The 16,625-nt window shown below is 55.1% G+C and overlaps 1 protein-coding gene across 1 annotated transcript in view; it reads left to right on the top strand.

The window, feature by feature from the left end:
• The window catches only part of NEURL1 (neuralized E3 ubiquitin protein ligase 1), a 79,900-nt gene that overhangs the window by 50,801 nt on the left and 12,474 nt on the right, over positions 1–16,625 (top strand). Inside the window, exons 2-3 of the mRNA XM_075534323.1 lie at positions 11,266–11,507; positions 11,839–12,160. Coding sequence (XP_075390438.1) covers positions 11,266–11,507; positions 11,839–12,160 — 564 coding nt within the window. The remainder of the gene's footprint in view (positions 1–11,265; positions 11,508–11,838; positions 12,161–16,625) is intronic.

Consider the following 16,625-nt stretch of genomic DNA (forward strand, 5'->3'; position numbering starts at 1 on the left):
TATCAAACATCTAGTGGCATGAAATCACAAGCATGTATTAGCATACAGCTTCTGTGGGTCAGCAGTCTAGGCACAGCTGAGCTTGGTGCTTCTGGTTTGGTGTCTCTCGGGAGGTTGCAAATAACTTATCGACTGAGGCCATGGTCTCATCTGAAGGCCCGACTGCAAGGCCTCCACAGCCAACCTGACTCACGGTTAAGGGCAGGTCTTGGTTCCTTACCACCCGGGCTTCTCTGTGGGTCTGCCTCACAGCGCCACTCCTGGCTTCTCCCAAAGGGAACAATTCAAGAGAGAGAGTTACCCAGCTGGAAGCTACCGCCCTTTTATAATCCAACCTTGGGGTGGGGGGACATCCTGTGTCATCGACTGCGTTCTATTAATTAGAAACTGGTGGCTGGATCCAGCCCACATTAAATGGGGAGGAGATCACACAAAGGCATGAGTGCCAAGAGGGGTCATTGGGGTCACTGGGGTCACCTTAGGGGCCGCTTCCCCAGATACTGACCTTTGAGGGGACTGGGTAGGTGAGACAAGGTGCATCTTAAAGGCATCTGGTGCAATGTTTGATCCACCAAGAACCAGCCCTCTTGGCCTTTCCTCGCTTCCTTCTTTCCCCCTGCAGGCGACCGGGGAGCTATTGAAGGATCTTATCAGGCAGGACTGTCACCCAGTAAGTGCAGTGGGATCTCGGTGCTGGGCAGGCTCCCTTTGTCTTCTCTGTCTCTCATTTCTCCACAGGCCATAGATAGGCAGGGCATCAAGTAGGCGCTCCCAAGATCCATGCCCATGGATCTGTGCATTGAAGAATGGAATGCTGCAGTTCTTCCAACTTCCATTCAGCACCTGCTCTGAGGGCTGAACTAGGCACCAGGGAGACCCCAGAGACAAAGCCGGGCCCATCTGGTCCCTCAGGAGGCTCACAGTCCACCCGGGAGACAGACAGGCAGGCAGGCAGGCAGACAAAGAACCCTCCAGCCTTTCCCAGCCAGAAGGTGAGCGGAAAAAGGCAGAGAGTGTTCGCAGTGAGGACTCTCCTACTTCTCCCAGGGACCGTACACACAGCCCCAGCTTCTACTTGAGGAGGGAGAAGCTGAGCCGGTGTGAGTCGGAGCCCTGGCTGCCTCAGGCCAAGCCAGGCTGAGAATGGCTGCCCTCAGGGGGTGCTCGGTGGCAGGGTGACATGGTAGCCTAAAGTGGGCCTCCGAGAGGCTTCTGGGAGAAAGTGGGTTTTAAAACCAACATCTGAAGGTCGAGTGAGGAAGGTGAGGGACCTAGGAAGAGAGGAAGAAGGAAAGGTTCTCAACTGAGGAAGCAGCTTGGGCCATGGCCTGGAGTAGAGAAGGGGGCGCTAAGGAACCATGAAGAGTTTGTTTCTGCCGTTACCCCGGACCTGCCCCCACCCCTCAGCGCCTCCCAACGGGCCCCTGATCAATCAGCACCCATAACCAAGCCCAAATCGGGGCTGCCCAGCTAATCTGGGATCAGGGACATTGGGGTCTTATAAGACAGAGTGTCCAGCCTCCTTCTGGGTTGATTGGATAAGCCGTCCCTTCCTGCGATGCCAAAGATGTGGCTTTCAGTAAGACGAAGACAGAACAAGCCTGGAGCTGGAATCGGGCGTTAAGGACTCACAGCACTCTTGTTTTCCTCTGGACTCACTGGGTCCTCACAGCAGCCCTGAGAGGTGGGCATGGCAGCGGTGATGGTTCCGGATGAACAGAGAAGAGCAGCAAGGTCCAGAGAGGTGAATCCCATTGTCCGGGGTCATATAGCAAGCCTGGGCATGGCCAGCATTTGAGAACACAACCCACTGTCTTTCAAGGAACTCCACGGCCCTGGGGGCAAGCCTCCCTCTCAAAAGAGGAGCCCGATGACTGTGAGGCACTGGCATTCAGACTCTGGGTCAGAACCTGGTGTTCGGGGTCCAGAGGGCTGAGCAGGCCCAGGAAGGCTTCCGTAGCACAGTGGGATTTGGCTGGCTTTAAAAGATGGGTGGGACTTAGGTGCAGGTTGGACTGGGAGAGAAGAGAAAAGGGATGGGGGAATTGCTGGAGTTGAGATGTGGAAGTAGGAAAGCATGGGGTGATAGTAAGAGTAGTACTAAGAGCAAGAGTAACGCTAAGGACAAAAGTAACACTAAGGACAAGAATAGCTCTAAGGACAAGCATAACACTAAGGACAAGAGTAACACTAAGGACAAGAGTAACGCTAAGGACAAGAGTAACACTAATGACAAGAGTAACACTAAGGACAAGAGTAACACTAAGGGCAAGAGTAACACTAAGGGCAAGAGTAACACTAAGGACAAGAGTAGTACTAAGGACAAGAGTAGTACTAAGGGCAAGAGTAACACTAAGGGCAAGAGTAACACTAAGGACAAGAGTAGTACTAAGGACAAGAGTAGTACTAAGGACAAGAGTAGTACTAAGGGCAAGAGTAACACTAAGGGCAAGAGTAACACTAAGGGCAAGAGTAACACTAAGGGCAAGAGTAACACTAAGGGCAAGAGTAACACTAAGGACAAGAGTAGTACTAAGGACAAGAGTAACACTAAGGACAGGAGTAACCCTAAGGGCAAGAGTAACACTAAGGACAAGAGTAGTACTAAGGGCAAGAGTAACACTAAGGGCAAGAGTAACACTAAGGACAAGAGTAACACTAAGGGCAAGAGTAGTACTAAGGACAAGAGTAACACTAAGGACAAGAGTAACACTAAGGACAAGAGTAACACTAAGGGCAAGAGTAACACTAAGGACAGGAGTAATACTAAGGGCAAGAGTAACACTAAGGACAAGAGTAGTACTAAGGACAAGAGTAGTACTAAGGGCAAGAGTAACACTAAGGGCAAGAGTAACACTAAGGACAAGAGTAGTACTAAGGGCAAGAGTAACACTAAGGACAAGAGTAACACTAAGGACAAGAGTAGTACTAAGGACAAGAGTAACACTAAGGACAAGAGTAGTACTAAGGGCAAGAGTAACGCTAAGGACAAGAGTAACACTAAGGACAAGAGTAACACTAAGGACAAGAGTAGTACTAAGGGCAAGAGTAACGCTAAGGACAAGAGTAGTACTAAGGGCAAGAGTAACACTAAGGGCAAGAGTAACACTAAGGACAAGAGTAGTACTAAGGACAAGAGTAACACTAAGGACAAGAGTAACACTAAGGACAAGAGTAACACTAAGGGCAAGAGTAGTACTAAGGACAAGAGTAGTACTAAGGCAAGAGTAACACTAAGGACAAGAGTAACACTAAGGACAAGAGTAGTACTAAGGACAAGAGTAACACTAAGGACAAGAGTAACACTAAGGGCAAGAGTAACACTAAGGACAGGAGTAACACTAAGGACAAGAGTAACACTAAGGGCAAGAGTAACACTAAGGGCAAGAGTAACACTAAGGACAAGAGTAACACTAAGGACAGGAGTAATACTAAGGGCAAGAGTAACACTAAGGACAAGAGTAGTACTAAGGACAAGAGTAACACTAAGGACAAGAGTAACACTAAGGACAAGAGTAGTACTAAGGGCAAGAGTAACGCTAAGGACAAGAGTAACGCTAAGGACAAGAGTAGTACTAAGGACAAGAGTAACACTAAGGGCAAGAGTAACACCAATAACAACAATAACCATGCAGTAAGCTTGACATCTGCTGTCTTATTTATTCTTCACAAGAGCCCCTTTACAGACTTCCTCACACATGGATAGCGGGGCTCTCTGAGGTCCCCCTTGGTTAGGAACAGAGCCAGGATTCGAACCGATGGTGCATTGAACTAGGTGCTGCCCAGGCCCTGGTTCAGATCTGGGCTCCTCACTCTGGCTGGGTGACCTTAGCATGTATCTGAACCTCTGAGGGTCTGACTGGGGCATTGGTGGCGTGCAGTAAGATATTGCTTGTGCATCCACTTGGAGGTCAGACCCTGCCTCTCCTTGGCAGCCTGGGGGAGCCCACCATGGCACTCTGCCAGGATGGTTCCGGGGCAGAACTTCTTAGTGGGGGAAGGGAGGAGGTCCCTGTGGAGGCAGCTAGCTAGTATCCAGGAGTCTGCTCTGGGACATGGTTGGTAGTTAGGGGGCAGGAATGTGATCTGGAGCTGGCTGCAGGTCACCCTGAGGGCTGGCCAGGCTGTGTCTGGTAGCTCATAAATGCCCAAGAGGAGGAATGGACTGTGGGGGGGAATTTTCATTGTGTTGGCACCAGCTTTGGCCAGGGAGGAAAGGGGTGGCGGGGGGCATCACCGTAGGTTCCAAGACATTTAAGCTGTCCTTGGGCCCTCCCAGGAGGCTTGGTGGGGTATCAGGTGGCATGGCACCATTTGCCCCTGGTGTGGCTGGTGTGCAGTGCGCAGGCTTAGCGCCTCACAGTGCACCCTCGTGGCGGCTGATCTCTTGCCTGGTGACCCAGCCCTGCCTCCCCCACATCACACTCCCCTCTCTCCTCAGGCTGCCATCTGGTACTGTGGGGAGGATGACTTCGGACATGAGATTGTGTGTCTCAATGATAGAGTTCTCGACCCTCCTGTGGGAGACCCAGGTTCGGTTCCTAGCCAATGCACCTCATGCCCAGTCACCACTCACCGTCAGTGGGGAGGCTTGTGTGTTTCTATGATGCTCAGAAGCCTTCCTGGGAACTTCCAGATGAAGACAGACGAGGAAGGAAGGCCTGGTCATCAACAAGCAGCCTATGAAAGCCCCGTGGATCGCAGCTGATCGTGGTGGACCAGGCAGTACTGTCTTCAACGGCCGATGGAGGCAGGGCAGGCCCCCCAGGAAGCAGAGTAACTACAGGTTTACATGAGTTTCCGGCCTCTTCTGTAGTGGACTGTTTCACATGGGATGTGGTGAAAGGCAGTGAACGGCTTCACCTGCCTTTCACCACAGAGTAGCCTGTGTTGACCTCGCTGACTGGGTGCTCAGCCCCTTCAGGGTTTGTGGATTTGCAAAGAGGGGTTGACTCTGGTGCTAACCCTGTGGTGTGGTGAATGAGGTGTCACTAGGCCTAGCAGCACAATCTCTGAGATGGTGAGAAACGGGCAGTATCCCCTACAAACAAGCCTGCCTGGCCTCCGTCCTGGGTACCCCGGACGGGGCCACCAGCCCCTCACAAGTTGTGGCATTGCCGTCATCATCAAGGTGCAGAACCATTTCCATCACCTTCAAACATTGCCTCGAGCCTCTTGGGGTTCACGTTGCTTCTCCCATCAAGCCCCTGGCAGCCACGGAGCTCTGGACTCTAGTTTTGCTTTTTCCCAGACGGTCATACAGACGGAAGCATACGATCTGTATGAGGGTAAATTAAAAAATGCTGCTATCAAATCATAGGACCCTCTATTAAACAATAGTCATAGAAATGCGAAGCTCTCATTTCTCAACACGTCCTCCATCTAGGTCTGTACGTGTCTGAAGACTGGTTCTAACCCTTCCTGCAGGGTCCTGCACTCTCTGATTTACATGACGTCGTGACATCCCCCAGAGACTCCAATCCTGCTCCTTTGAAATGTTCTCTGAGTTTGGGAAGCAAACCAAAGGCTGAAGTCAACATTAGGGCTGTGGGGTGGATGGGGTCAGGTTTCCCAACACAATTCTCCTAGGACAACCCTTGCTAGTATGAGCAGGTGGGGAGTCTTGATGGAAGAAATTCCGTGGTAAAACTTTCCAAAGCACTTTTTAATTTTCTTAAAACTTCTTCCTCATAAGCCCCCATGGATTATCTTGCATCCTTCGAGAAACCTTATCAAGATGTTTCTTTTGGAATGGTCCCAAACAGCGACCATAACTTTCTGAGCTGACCTCTGTCTTGAATTTACCTGGCCCAGCAGGCCCCCCCACCCCCAGAAGCCAGGGCGGTGCTGAGAGGCCTAGTGTGCAGTCAGCCAACCCCTGATCACAGAAACGTGTCCAACACGCTTTGGATAAACCAGTGTGTGTGTGACGTAGGACCTAGCAGCAATACTGGTTGACTTCCCTGTGCTGTCGGTCTGACATCTTCCACTCAGGAGCCTGTGTTTGAGGCCCCCCGGGGTGCGCTGGTTCTGTGGTCACAGTCCTCTTCACGGCTGAGTCCCGCTGTGCCCTCACCACTGGTGCTCCTTGGAGCCCATTGTTGACAGCCGTGGTGTCTACCAACTCACTGAGCTCTTACGCTTTCCCAAGCATGGAGTCGGTTCCTTCTGATAATGGGCCCAAAGGACGCAAGGCCAAGGCTGACCGGCCTTGTCGCTCAGGAGCATTCTGGCTCATCTGCTGGTTGTTCGGACCGTCCATGGTACAGCAGTATTTTTTGCCAACACCCTAATTCAGAGGTTTCCGTTTCTCCTTTGGTTTCCCCAGTTCACCTGTCCAGCTTTACCCGTGCAGATGAGGCGATTGGAAAGACCATGCCTTGGGTCAGGCATGCCTTCGTTCTCTTTGCCTTTGAACACTTGCCTCGGGGCCGGGCGGGCTTTCAGTCTGCTGCACATTCTTGTACGCACACTGTTGTGCATTCTACTGCACACTGTTGTACATTCTGCCGCACACTGGGTCGCTCTGCCTGCCTTGGAACCAACTCGACAGCACCTGGTGCAACGAGAGCAAGAGTTCATCGTGTGAAGGATACCCGCTCACCACTTAAAGGACGCTTGCGTTGTCTCCACGTTGGGGCGGTGTTGAATCAGGCTGCCATAGCCCCAGCTTTGCGTGTAGGTCATCGTGTGGCTATAGGTTTTCGTGTTTGGTTTTTGCCCTGAGTGAACCCCCAGGAGTGGAGCTGCAGGGTCAGAGGGTAGCTGTTTCTAGGAAACTGCCCAAATGCATTCTCCGCCTGGACCGCGCCACTTTGCGTGTCAGCAGCAATGCTTGAGGGCTGAGAACCTGGGTCCCCTTGGTGCTCTGGTGGCGTGTGCCTGTGGAGTGTAGGTGGTCGACGAGGCTGGAATACTGCCCGTGCCCCGCGGGGCTACTCGTGAGCTCCTTTCAGGCGTCCCGTGGATGTCTTTGGTGTATTGGTTTCACATTTTATTAGTCCTGACTATGTACTTTGTCCTTGTCAAAATATAACTTTATCCACATGCATTTCGTCGTTGTGGGGAATCTACGCAGCAAATCCCTCCCCGCTCCCCTCCCCCCATTGAAGGTTCTGCACCTCCAGTTCAGGGGCATGATGTCATTCTTCAGGGGTTCAACTACTCCCCCCTCTTGTTCTGAGGCCCGCCTTCATTGACATCAGCGCCGCACTCCCCAAGGCAGTGCTGGTTGTATTTGAATGTGTGTCATAAATCACTTCCCAAGCCCGCAGTTATGCTCAATGACGAATGACCCAGGCCCAGAAGTAGGCTGCTATGAATCGGGCTCCTTGATTCCCCTCCTGCTGGCTGCATGACCTTGAGCACGTCACTTCACCCTGGAGCCAGGTGGCTCAGAATTCTCCTGGGCGAACTGGACTGAGCATTTTTCTCCTCGCTGCAAAGATAAAATCGGAAAGTGTGTGAAAAACAGTTCCAAGCCTGGCAGGTGGGAGCGTGTGAGGCACAAGGGGGTGCAGTGATGCATTCCATGTTGCACGCGTGCTGGGTGTGGTTAGTGTGTTCCATTCTGTGCATCCATGGGTGTAGCTGCATCCCCAGGTACGCGTGCTGCATGGCTGTGATTCTTTGGGTCTGGCCCACGTGATTACCTTTCTGTGCTCACAGGTGTGTGTGACCATGCATATGTGTTTGCGAGACCCTATGTCTGGGTGCATCTTGTCCCTCCAGGGGCCAGGGGCCCTAACTCTGACCCCCTTCTCCATCTTCTCTGCTACCAGCCAGGGTGACTGGACCTGTGCCACCTGTCTTCCCCCACCCACCAACTAACCCTAGAATTGGCAGAGGATCTGTACTCCTGGGAAGGGCTGGGCTCAGAGGTTAGGCTGGGGTGTGTGCGGCCCGTCTGGGGCTGTATTGGTCCAGAGCCGGTGCCCGTGGGCCTTTGCTGAGGGCTCCCATAGCCTAATGGGGACGCCAGCAGAAGAGGCCTTGGCCTGGGTCATTGGATTCTGCATGGGAGCTGCAGAAGGGGGCCCTTAGAAGAGGGGCTGCAATCAGCTGTCGGGCCCTGCAAGTGGTAAAAATCTGCTTCGTTGAAGTGTAATTGATGGACCCTAGAGTGCACATATTTAAAGTACAATTTGATGAGTTTTGTCACGTGCAGATTCCCACGAAACCACCACCATAATCATCAAGGTCCCAAACATACCCATCTATCCTGAACATTCCCTCCTGCCCCTTTGTAACTCCTCCTCCTCTTCCTCCTTGCTGCCCTAGCTTCAGGCAACCACCTACCTGTTTTTTATCACTACAGCTTAGTGTACAACTTCCAGGATTTGAGAAAATGGGCACAGGGTGGGAAGGCGAGGAAGGAGCTTTGGAGAGAACAGAGAGCTGGTCCCCAGGTTCTTATTCCCCACCTCCTCTTCTTTCCCTCGGCAGTTATGTTGGAACTCCTCCCCCTTGTTAGGCGCATGCTGAGGAGTCCACTGCATCCATGACCCCTTCTTGGGCATCCATTTATCCTGCAGGTTTCTTCTCTCTGTGCTTTCCTTTCTACCCATGGGTACATCTAACATGGAATCCGGCCTCTCCCCAAGCAGCTGTTTGGGGGAAAGCCCAAGTCAAACAGTCCGAACGGGCGGCTTTTCTAGACATGGCTCTGATAGCCAAGTGCCCTTTGCCCCAAAGGTCCCCCTCCCTGGAGTGACCTCCACTGCCCGTGGCCCATCTGCTCCTTCCAGGCTGGGTGTCCTTTGAGCAAGAGGACCCCGAGGCAGGAAGGCGCTCGGGCGCTAGGCACGATGCTTGGCAGTTTCAGCCTGGCTCTCTTGGTGTGACCAGGATGAGCAGCTTGTCATGCCACATCCACCCAGTGGCCCCCGCTGCTCCAGAGAGGCCTGAGGAGGTCTTGGGCAGGTGTCCTGCTGGCCCTGCGCTGTGGAGAGGGGTCTGGAACCCTCCTGGGAAGGAGGAAGCCAGCATGCAAAGTAATGCAAACGAATGCAAACCTAGCCTGGACTGGGCTCTGGGCAGGGCCCATTCCTAGGATCCTCCCTCCCTTCTCTGCCCCATCTTCTTCCTGGAAACTACCCCAGCCCCCCCTAGCTCAGGGAGTGGAAGGCCTCTGGGCAAGCCCAGCCTACCAAACAGCACGAGTCCATCCCTGCCCTGCAGGGACCAAAATTGAGACATCCCAGAAGCTACCTGTCACCTTCTGAGGCTTTGTACCCCTCCCCACCCCTGTCCTGCCAGCTCCTCCACGGTCTCTCTGCCCTCGAAGTGGCAGGATGGTAGGCAGCTTCCTTTCCCAGAAGACCCTGGGGAAGAAGCAAACAACTCCCCACCTGGGTCCTCGGACGGTTTGAATGCTGCCAGTTGGGCTGACACACCTGAGCGACAGGTTAGAGGCCTCCCATTGTCCCAGAGGGGAAATGACATTCCCAATGTCACACAGCCAGTCAGTCGGGACGGAGGCAGGGCTGGTGCTCTGGCTGCCAAGGGCCTGCACCAAGACCTGCTTGCTGTCCCGTTTGGGGATGTGGCAGAGATGTCGGGGTGGGGGTGGGGGTGTCCCTGGGTATTACACTTCGCTGCCAACCGAGAGACCGAGAAAGACCTGGTGATCGCTTTCCTAAAAACGTCAGCCACTGGAATCCCTCTGAGGACAGTCATGAGTTGGAACTGACTGCATGCCAGCGGGCAGAGCTGTCTGCCGAGAAAGCGCCGTGTCTCTCTGGCCAGGAGTCCTTGGAGAGAGAGCAGAGGTGCCCGGTAGGAAGACAGTGAAGCTAGCCCACCTGCGCCCAAGAAGGTTCGGGCATGGGCAGTGTGGGGCAGGGAGGAAGCCTGGCAGTGGAGGAGGGAGGGCGTGATCCTGGACGTGTAACTGCTGCCCCCTCCGGCCCCCCACCAACGTCTGGTAGCAATGACACGTCCAAGGTCCCATGTCCAGTGCAGGGCAGCCTTGCTCTCCCTCCTCCAGGAAGCTTTCCAGAGGAGCCGGCTGGTGATAGTCCCCTTGGCGCTTGTCACTGTCAGCCTCGTCTTTCAAACCGTCTTTTACTGTGTTTTGGGGGGAGGGGAGCACTTGAGGTTCCCATGCAACAATTGCTACAGGAGCCGCTGGGGGCCCTGGGTGACGTGTGACATGTGCTTGCGGCGACTCCCGTTCTTGTGAAATCACCGCCTGCCTTTGCGAAGGGCGCTCCCCCAGGCCTGTCTGTCTTCCTGGACTGTTGGCATCTTGAGTGCAGGCTCCTGTGTGTTCCGTGCCTGCATCTCCGGCGCCGAGGAGAGGGCCTGGTACTCCGCAGATATGCAGTGCATACAGGTCGAGTCTAGCCAGGGAGTAACTAAGGGAGAGTAGGGGCGAGTGACGGTGAAGGGTGGTGGGCAGTGGTGGCAAGGGTGCTGCATTTATTAGGCTGGTGGAGGAGGGCTGCTGGCAAAAGATCATGGTAGAAGGTGGCACCATGGTGGGAGATGGTAACTGATGGGTCACGATAGATGGTGGCAGTGGGTGAAAGGTGATGGCAGACGGAAGTTCTGGGAGGAGGTAGGCTAAAAAACAGAACAAACACATCTTTACGTATGTTGTTATTCAGAGCTGTCAGAGCCTCCAATAAACTGAAACTAGACTCACTGCCGGCGAGTCAATTCTGATGCATGACATAGTAGATGAAGTGTTGGGCTGGGAGCGGCAGGGTCAGCGGTTTGAACCCACCAACCACTGCAAGGGAGAGAGATGAGGCTGTCAGCTCCCACAAAGCTGTATAGCCCAGGGAACTGGAAGGGACAGCTCCACTCCACCCTACAGAACCTCTGAGTGTGGTAGAGTCACGATGGTAATAAATGAAGATGTTGGGTGGTGATGGGTACAGAGCTGAACATTCAGTCGCCGGCGAGTCTCTACCGATTGCGGTGACCCTATGAGACAGGCTAGACTGGCCCCCGTTGAGTTTCTGAGAACCCTGAGGCCCGTGGTTCTGCAGATTTCAGGCTAGCACGGAACCTCCGCTTCACCTGGGCTCCTGTGACAGTTGCACATGGTGCAGCATGACAAGTGGTAGGGTGTAGCCTGGTCTGCTAGCAGAAGGGCAGTGGTACAAGGTGGCAGAGGCCCCGCGGGCACTGATGGTCCTGGGAGGGCAGTGGGGCAGCTTCAGCTTATGCCTTTGCCCTCTGCCCTCCCTCAGGGGACCTGGGCCCAGCTCTTGGAACCGCCCAGTGCTCTGACCCATGCGGCTTCTTCCTTTGCAGACCCCATTGGGGGCCCCTTCCCGGTCACCTCCCACCGATGCCACCACAAGCAGAAGCACTGCGCGCCGGCGCTGTCCAGTGGCGGGCTCCCGACCACCCCGCTGCTCTTCCACCCCCACACCAAGGGCTCTCAGATCCTCATGGACCTCAGCCACAAGGCCGTCAAGAGGCAGGCCAGCTTCTGCAACGCCATCACCTTCAGTAACCGCCCTGTCCTCATCTACGAGCAAGTCCGCCTGAAGGTGGGGCTTCTCCCTGCTGCCCCTCGCTGCCTCCCCATTGGGCCTCTCAGCCTCTCCCTCGCTGCCTGCCGCCTTTGTCACTGGCAGCCCTGGGCCCATGCCCTCCTCTCCCCAGCCCTGACCCCCTGCTTTTTCTTTCCCGTTTCTTCTCCTTTCTCAACCTTCCCAATGAGGACCTCGGGGAGTAGAGTGGCCGTGGGACCCACTGGCTCGAACAAGCCTGATGGGAAGGCTCCCTGGGGGGTACGCTGGGTGGTCTGCAGAGCAGGGTCTGACTGGGGGTGCAGAGGCTGGGCGCAGGGCCATCTGAGCCGGCCCTCTGTCCGCCCAGATCATCAAGAAGCAGTGCTGCTGGAGCGGGGCCCTGCGCCTGGGCTTCACCAGCAAGGACCCGTCCCGCATCCACCCGGACTCGCTGCCCAAGTATGCCTGCCCCGACCTGGTGTCCCAGAGCGGCTTCTGGGCCAAGGCACTGCCAGAGGAGTTTGCCAACGAAGGCAACATCATTGCCTTCTGGGTGGACAAGAAGGGCCGCGTCTTCTACCGCATCAACGACTCTGCTGGCATGCTCTTCTTCAGCGGGGTCCGCACGGCTGACCCGCTCTGGGCCCTGGTGGATGTCTACGGCCTCACGCGGGGCGTCCAGCTGCTCGGTGAGTGCCACCCCTCTGCTGCCATACTCAGTCCTGTCAGGTGGGGACAGTAGGGGGAATTTGGGGGGGAGGGCAACCACGTGGGCACTGAGGCCTTTGTGTGCACTGCTCGGGGAAGGGCCACCCATCCCCAGGCCCACAGCTCCGACTCGCGCCCCCTTCAGACTGTGCCATGCCATGTACAACCCCCACAGCCGCAGTAGGCAGCCTTGAGGACCGCCCCTCAGGAGGTGCATAATGCTCCCCATCATACTCCAGTGCCTGCCCAGTGAGGGGAGCTGGTCACTCCGAAGGAACCCTCAGCCCCAGGAGGCTGCGCTCCAGCCCCCACCCTGCTGCTTTTTGTAGAGATGTGGGGTGCAGGGGATGGGAGGGAGAGCAGAAAGCAGTGGGGCTGGTGGGTGAGGGGCTTCAGACTCTGGGAGCTGCGCCTTGGTTCCCAGCATAAGGCTGTTCCTTGCAGGGAAGTGAGAGGGCCTCCTGGGGGGGCGAGATGAGGAGCAGGAGAGGGCACCAGGCTTCTCCACGGTCAGGGGGAGGGGGCATGGCATGCGTGAGACCTTAACATGCCAGGGCTGGTGGAGGGGCTGGAGTTGCTGGGGGGACACTCAGTGAGTTGGTGGCTAAGTTAGGACTAGCACTTGGGTCTCTTGACGTCCAGCCCAGGGTCCTTCTCGTCTGGTGCCCTTGTGCACGTGTGCGTGTATGTGTGAATGCATGTGTGTGTGTGAGAGAGTGTGTCGACCCCTTGGTAGATGGGCCATGCCGAGGCCCAGCCTGCCCGAGTCTCAGCTTCTTCATCTGTTAAGTGGGTTGGTGGGAAGATTGAATGTGGTGAGCAAAGTGCCCAGCAGAGCCCCGGCCACCAAGCAGCTGCTCAGCCAACACGCATCCTTCCCACTGCCCATCCCTGCCCCTCTCCGGGCTGTGGAGGTGGCTAAAAACTGCTTTCTCTTTAGATCCCAGGCCCAGTGAAGCTCTTTGGTCCACAGTTCCTTTATTTATTTATTTTTAATCATTTTGTTGGGAGCTCATACAGCTCATTACAATCCATACATCCATCCATTGTGTCAAGCACATTTGTACATTTGCTGCCATCATCATTCTCAAAACATTTTGTTTCTGCTTGAACCCTTGGTATCAGCTCCTCATTTTCCCCCCTCCCTCATGAACCCTTGATAATTTATAAATTATTATTTTTTCATGTCTCACACTGACCGATGCCTCCCTTCACCTACTTTTCTGTTGCCGGTCCCCCTGGGAGGGGATTATATGTAGGTCATTGTGATAGGTTCCTCCTTTCTCCCCCCACCTTCCCCTTACCCTCCTGGTATGGCTACTCTCACGATTGGTCCCGAGGGGTTCATCTGTTCTGGGTTCCCTGTGGATCCAGCCGTGCATGAGGGAGCCCTTTTTTATCCCCGTAGTGGTTGCTAGTTGGGCTGCTAACTTCAAGGCCAGTGGCTCAAAACCCCCAGCGAGTCTGTAGCAGAAGAAAGATGGGGTTTTCTACTCCCATACAGGGTAACAGTCTTGGACGCTCAACAGGGGCAGGTCTGCCCTGTCCTACCGGGCTGCTCTGCGTCGGAATCGAGTCGATGACAGTGAGTGGGTTGTTTGAGTCCCGTTCAGCAGCGTTTCTCTGGCATTCCAAACATCAGGAAACTGTTTTCTTGACCCAATAGTTTGGGGAGCGAAGCATTTCTGTATCTATACCGCTGTGGCAGGAGCCCCCGGCTAGGCTGTGACCCATTCTCAGCTCCCGAGGAAGGCGGACCAGCTGCGGCATGCAGTGGGGGCTCCTGCAGGACCTCTACCTGCCAGAGGTTTGAAGGATTGTGCACCTGGGCTACACGGACTCTCTGTGGGGTTTCTGTCTCCTCAGCCGTCAGATGGAGGTGATGCTTAACTCGCAGGGTCCTTGTGAGGGGCTGATACCCAGGAAGCCGATGGCAGTCAGCCATCCCCACCCCTCCAGAAGGGGGCCAAGCCTCCTCTCAAGTTCCGTCCACATCTCCTCCTGCCTAGGGGCCCTCTGCGCTTGACATTTGAATGGTCCTTGAGTCGGCGTCCCGCATGGTCACCGCTGTTGGAGCCTTGAGCTTCTCGCCTGCGACCTGGCTGTGAGGGGGACGTCGTGGCCAGGGGGCGTTGAAAAAGCAAAGGCCATGCATGTTCTTGCTCTTCCCTAAGCAGGAGTGCCCTTCTCCACGGTCCCCATTGCTGGCTCTCAGACCATGCTCAAAAGCAGCCTCCTCCCTGAAGCCTTCCTGGCAGCGCCCAGTTCTCTGTCCTTGGGGGCCAATGCACCACATGGGCAGTCTCTCAACGCTGAGGCATTGGCTGCACTGTCCAAGTCGGGCCTGGCCTGTGGAGGAGGCTCAGTGGCATCTTCAGGGTGGGTAGGAGGGCAGTATCGGGACGCATGACCTGGTGCAGGAAGGAAAGTAGGAGTGGGCAGGGCCTGGAGGTAGACCCAGTCCCGTCCCCAGGCTTCCCCAGGCTCCCCGGGAAAGTGGGGACCCAAAGCTGACACCACCAGCATTACTCAGGAGAAGACAGTGAATTGCTGAAGGGCCAGGATCCGGCCACGCACCGGGGCTGGTTTCCATCCAGTGTTCACCATTTCACCTTCCGGCTGCCTGCTCTGGATGGAGGGAGTTTTATCTCCATTTGGCAGGGAGAAAACAGAGGCCCAGGCCCACCTGGCTTGCCGGTGTAGATCTGTGGTGGAACAGGGACTCGGGCCACAAGCAGTGCTTTTCCTGTCGCCGTGCTGGCATCTAGAGTCAGGCCACCAGGAAGCCTTCTCAGAAGAGGGGCTCTGCTGAACCCACATACCCTAGGAGCACCTGGGGGGTGGGGAGGGGTGGATGAAGGGGGTCGTTCTAGGTGAGAGGAGGCTTCTGATCCCCAGGGGACTGCAGGGACCCCTGAAGGGGGTGTCCGGAGCCCAGGAGCCTGCCCTGGCCTGGCTCCAGTCCCTGTTTGACTATAAATGGATTTTCCTACAGTATTTTCAGTTGCATGTGGATTTCCCAGCAGGCTCCTCTTTGGACACCCAGTAAAGCCGAGGGCTGGCAGATTCAGTCTCTGCTGTAAATCACCATAATCCCTGGGCGTTTCCAAACATTGATGATGGTCCCTCAATTCAATTAGCAGATTAAAATACCTCTTCATTTTGTTCTTCCTAAATTGATTTTTAAAATGGGGGAAAAAAAGAAGAAGAAAGTCCAACCAAGCTATCTTCTGAGGTGGACTCCTTCTCTGACCCTGCCCTCTGGGATCCTTCCAACTGCCTTATTAGCCTCAAGGTCAATTTCCTCTTCCCTCTGACCCCCTCCCCTCCCTTCTCCCCCTCCTTGCCCTCCTTGCCCACTGCCTCTCACCTGGAGACAACACCCTCTCTCTGGGCCTCTCTCTGCTTTCCCCACGGCTCAGGGGGTGGTGTGTTTGTGTGTGGGTGTCTCATTTCTCTTCCTGAAGAGTGTAGCTGACTGTCATGGCGTCCCTGAAGCTAAGCCAGTCTTTCCTATGGTGATCGCCCTCCATACCCATGGTCTGATCTTTAGGGGTTCCCAGCTGGCCCTGAACCCCTACCCTCCTGCCTCTGCCTGGAACCTTGGCCAATGGCCTCCACGTCCCACCCAGTCTGTTAGCCAGACCAGAGGCGTCATGAGGCAAACACCAGGCCAGACAGGCGAGGCCCGTGGCTGTGTCTGTCTTCAGCAGGCACCTCTAGGGCAAGTGTCCCGATGGGACTTCATGGTCCCTGTGGGCCAACTTCAGGCCTCCAGGCTCCCCGTGGACCTGACATGCAGGAGTTCACAGATCGCCCGCTATCCCCGAGCACCCTGGCCTAAGCCTGGGCTGCCCTCCCCAAGTATAACAGCTTCCTACCTCTAGGAAGGACTTGCCAGCAACAAAATAAACACAAGTTTTATGGGGTGATTAATACGTGGAAAGATAAGCTCCTATCCCAGTTTTAAGGTCTCCCGGCTCCTCTTAGACATGTTGGCGCAGAAAGAGTAGCTGTGGGTCATGGCAGCAGGCTGGTGAGCCAGACTCCACTTCAAGGACCATTCCCCCTACCCCCTGCCTGAGCATCTCTCTGCACCCACCAGGGCTGCAGGGTCTGGGGTGTAGGGAAACATGGAAACCCAGTCCCGTTTCTCTAAGGAGTGCTTACATCGGGGAATAGTCTATGTACCTGGTGAGATGGCCCACTTCCTGTTCTGCAATTGAGGGGATGCTGAAGAGTGAATGTCGGGGTGCATCTGGGAAGCAATCCAGGAGGACTTCTCAGAGAGATGGACTTCAAGTCAGGCACCATGGGGGGTTAAAGAGCATGTCTTGGTTGGGGAGGAGCCTTTGAGACCAGACAGCAGGGGATCTAGGCGCCTATGCAGACACCGAGGTGAGAATTCCCAGTGAGAAGGAGAACCGTGGTGGGAAAATGGCTCAA

Source organism: Tenrec ecaudatus, chromosome 16, assembly GCF_050624435.1.
Source record: "Tenrec ecaudatus isolate mTenEca1 chromosome 16, mTenEca1.hap1, whole genome shotgun sequence".
Classification (NCBI taxonomy): domain Eukaryota; kingdom Metazoa; phylum Chordata; class Mammalia; order Afrosoricida; family Tenrecidae; genus Tenrec; species Tenrec ecaudatus.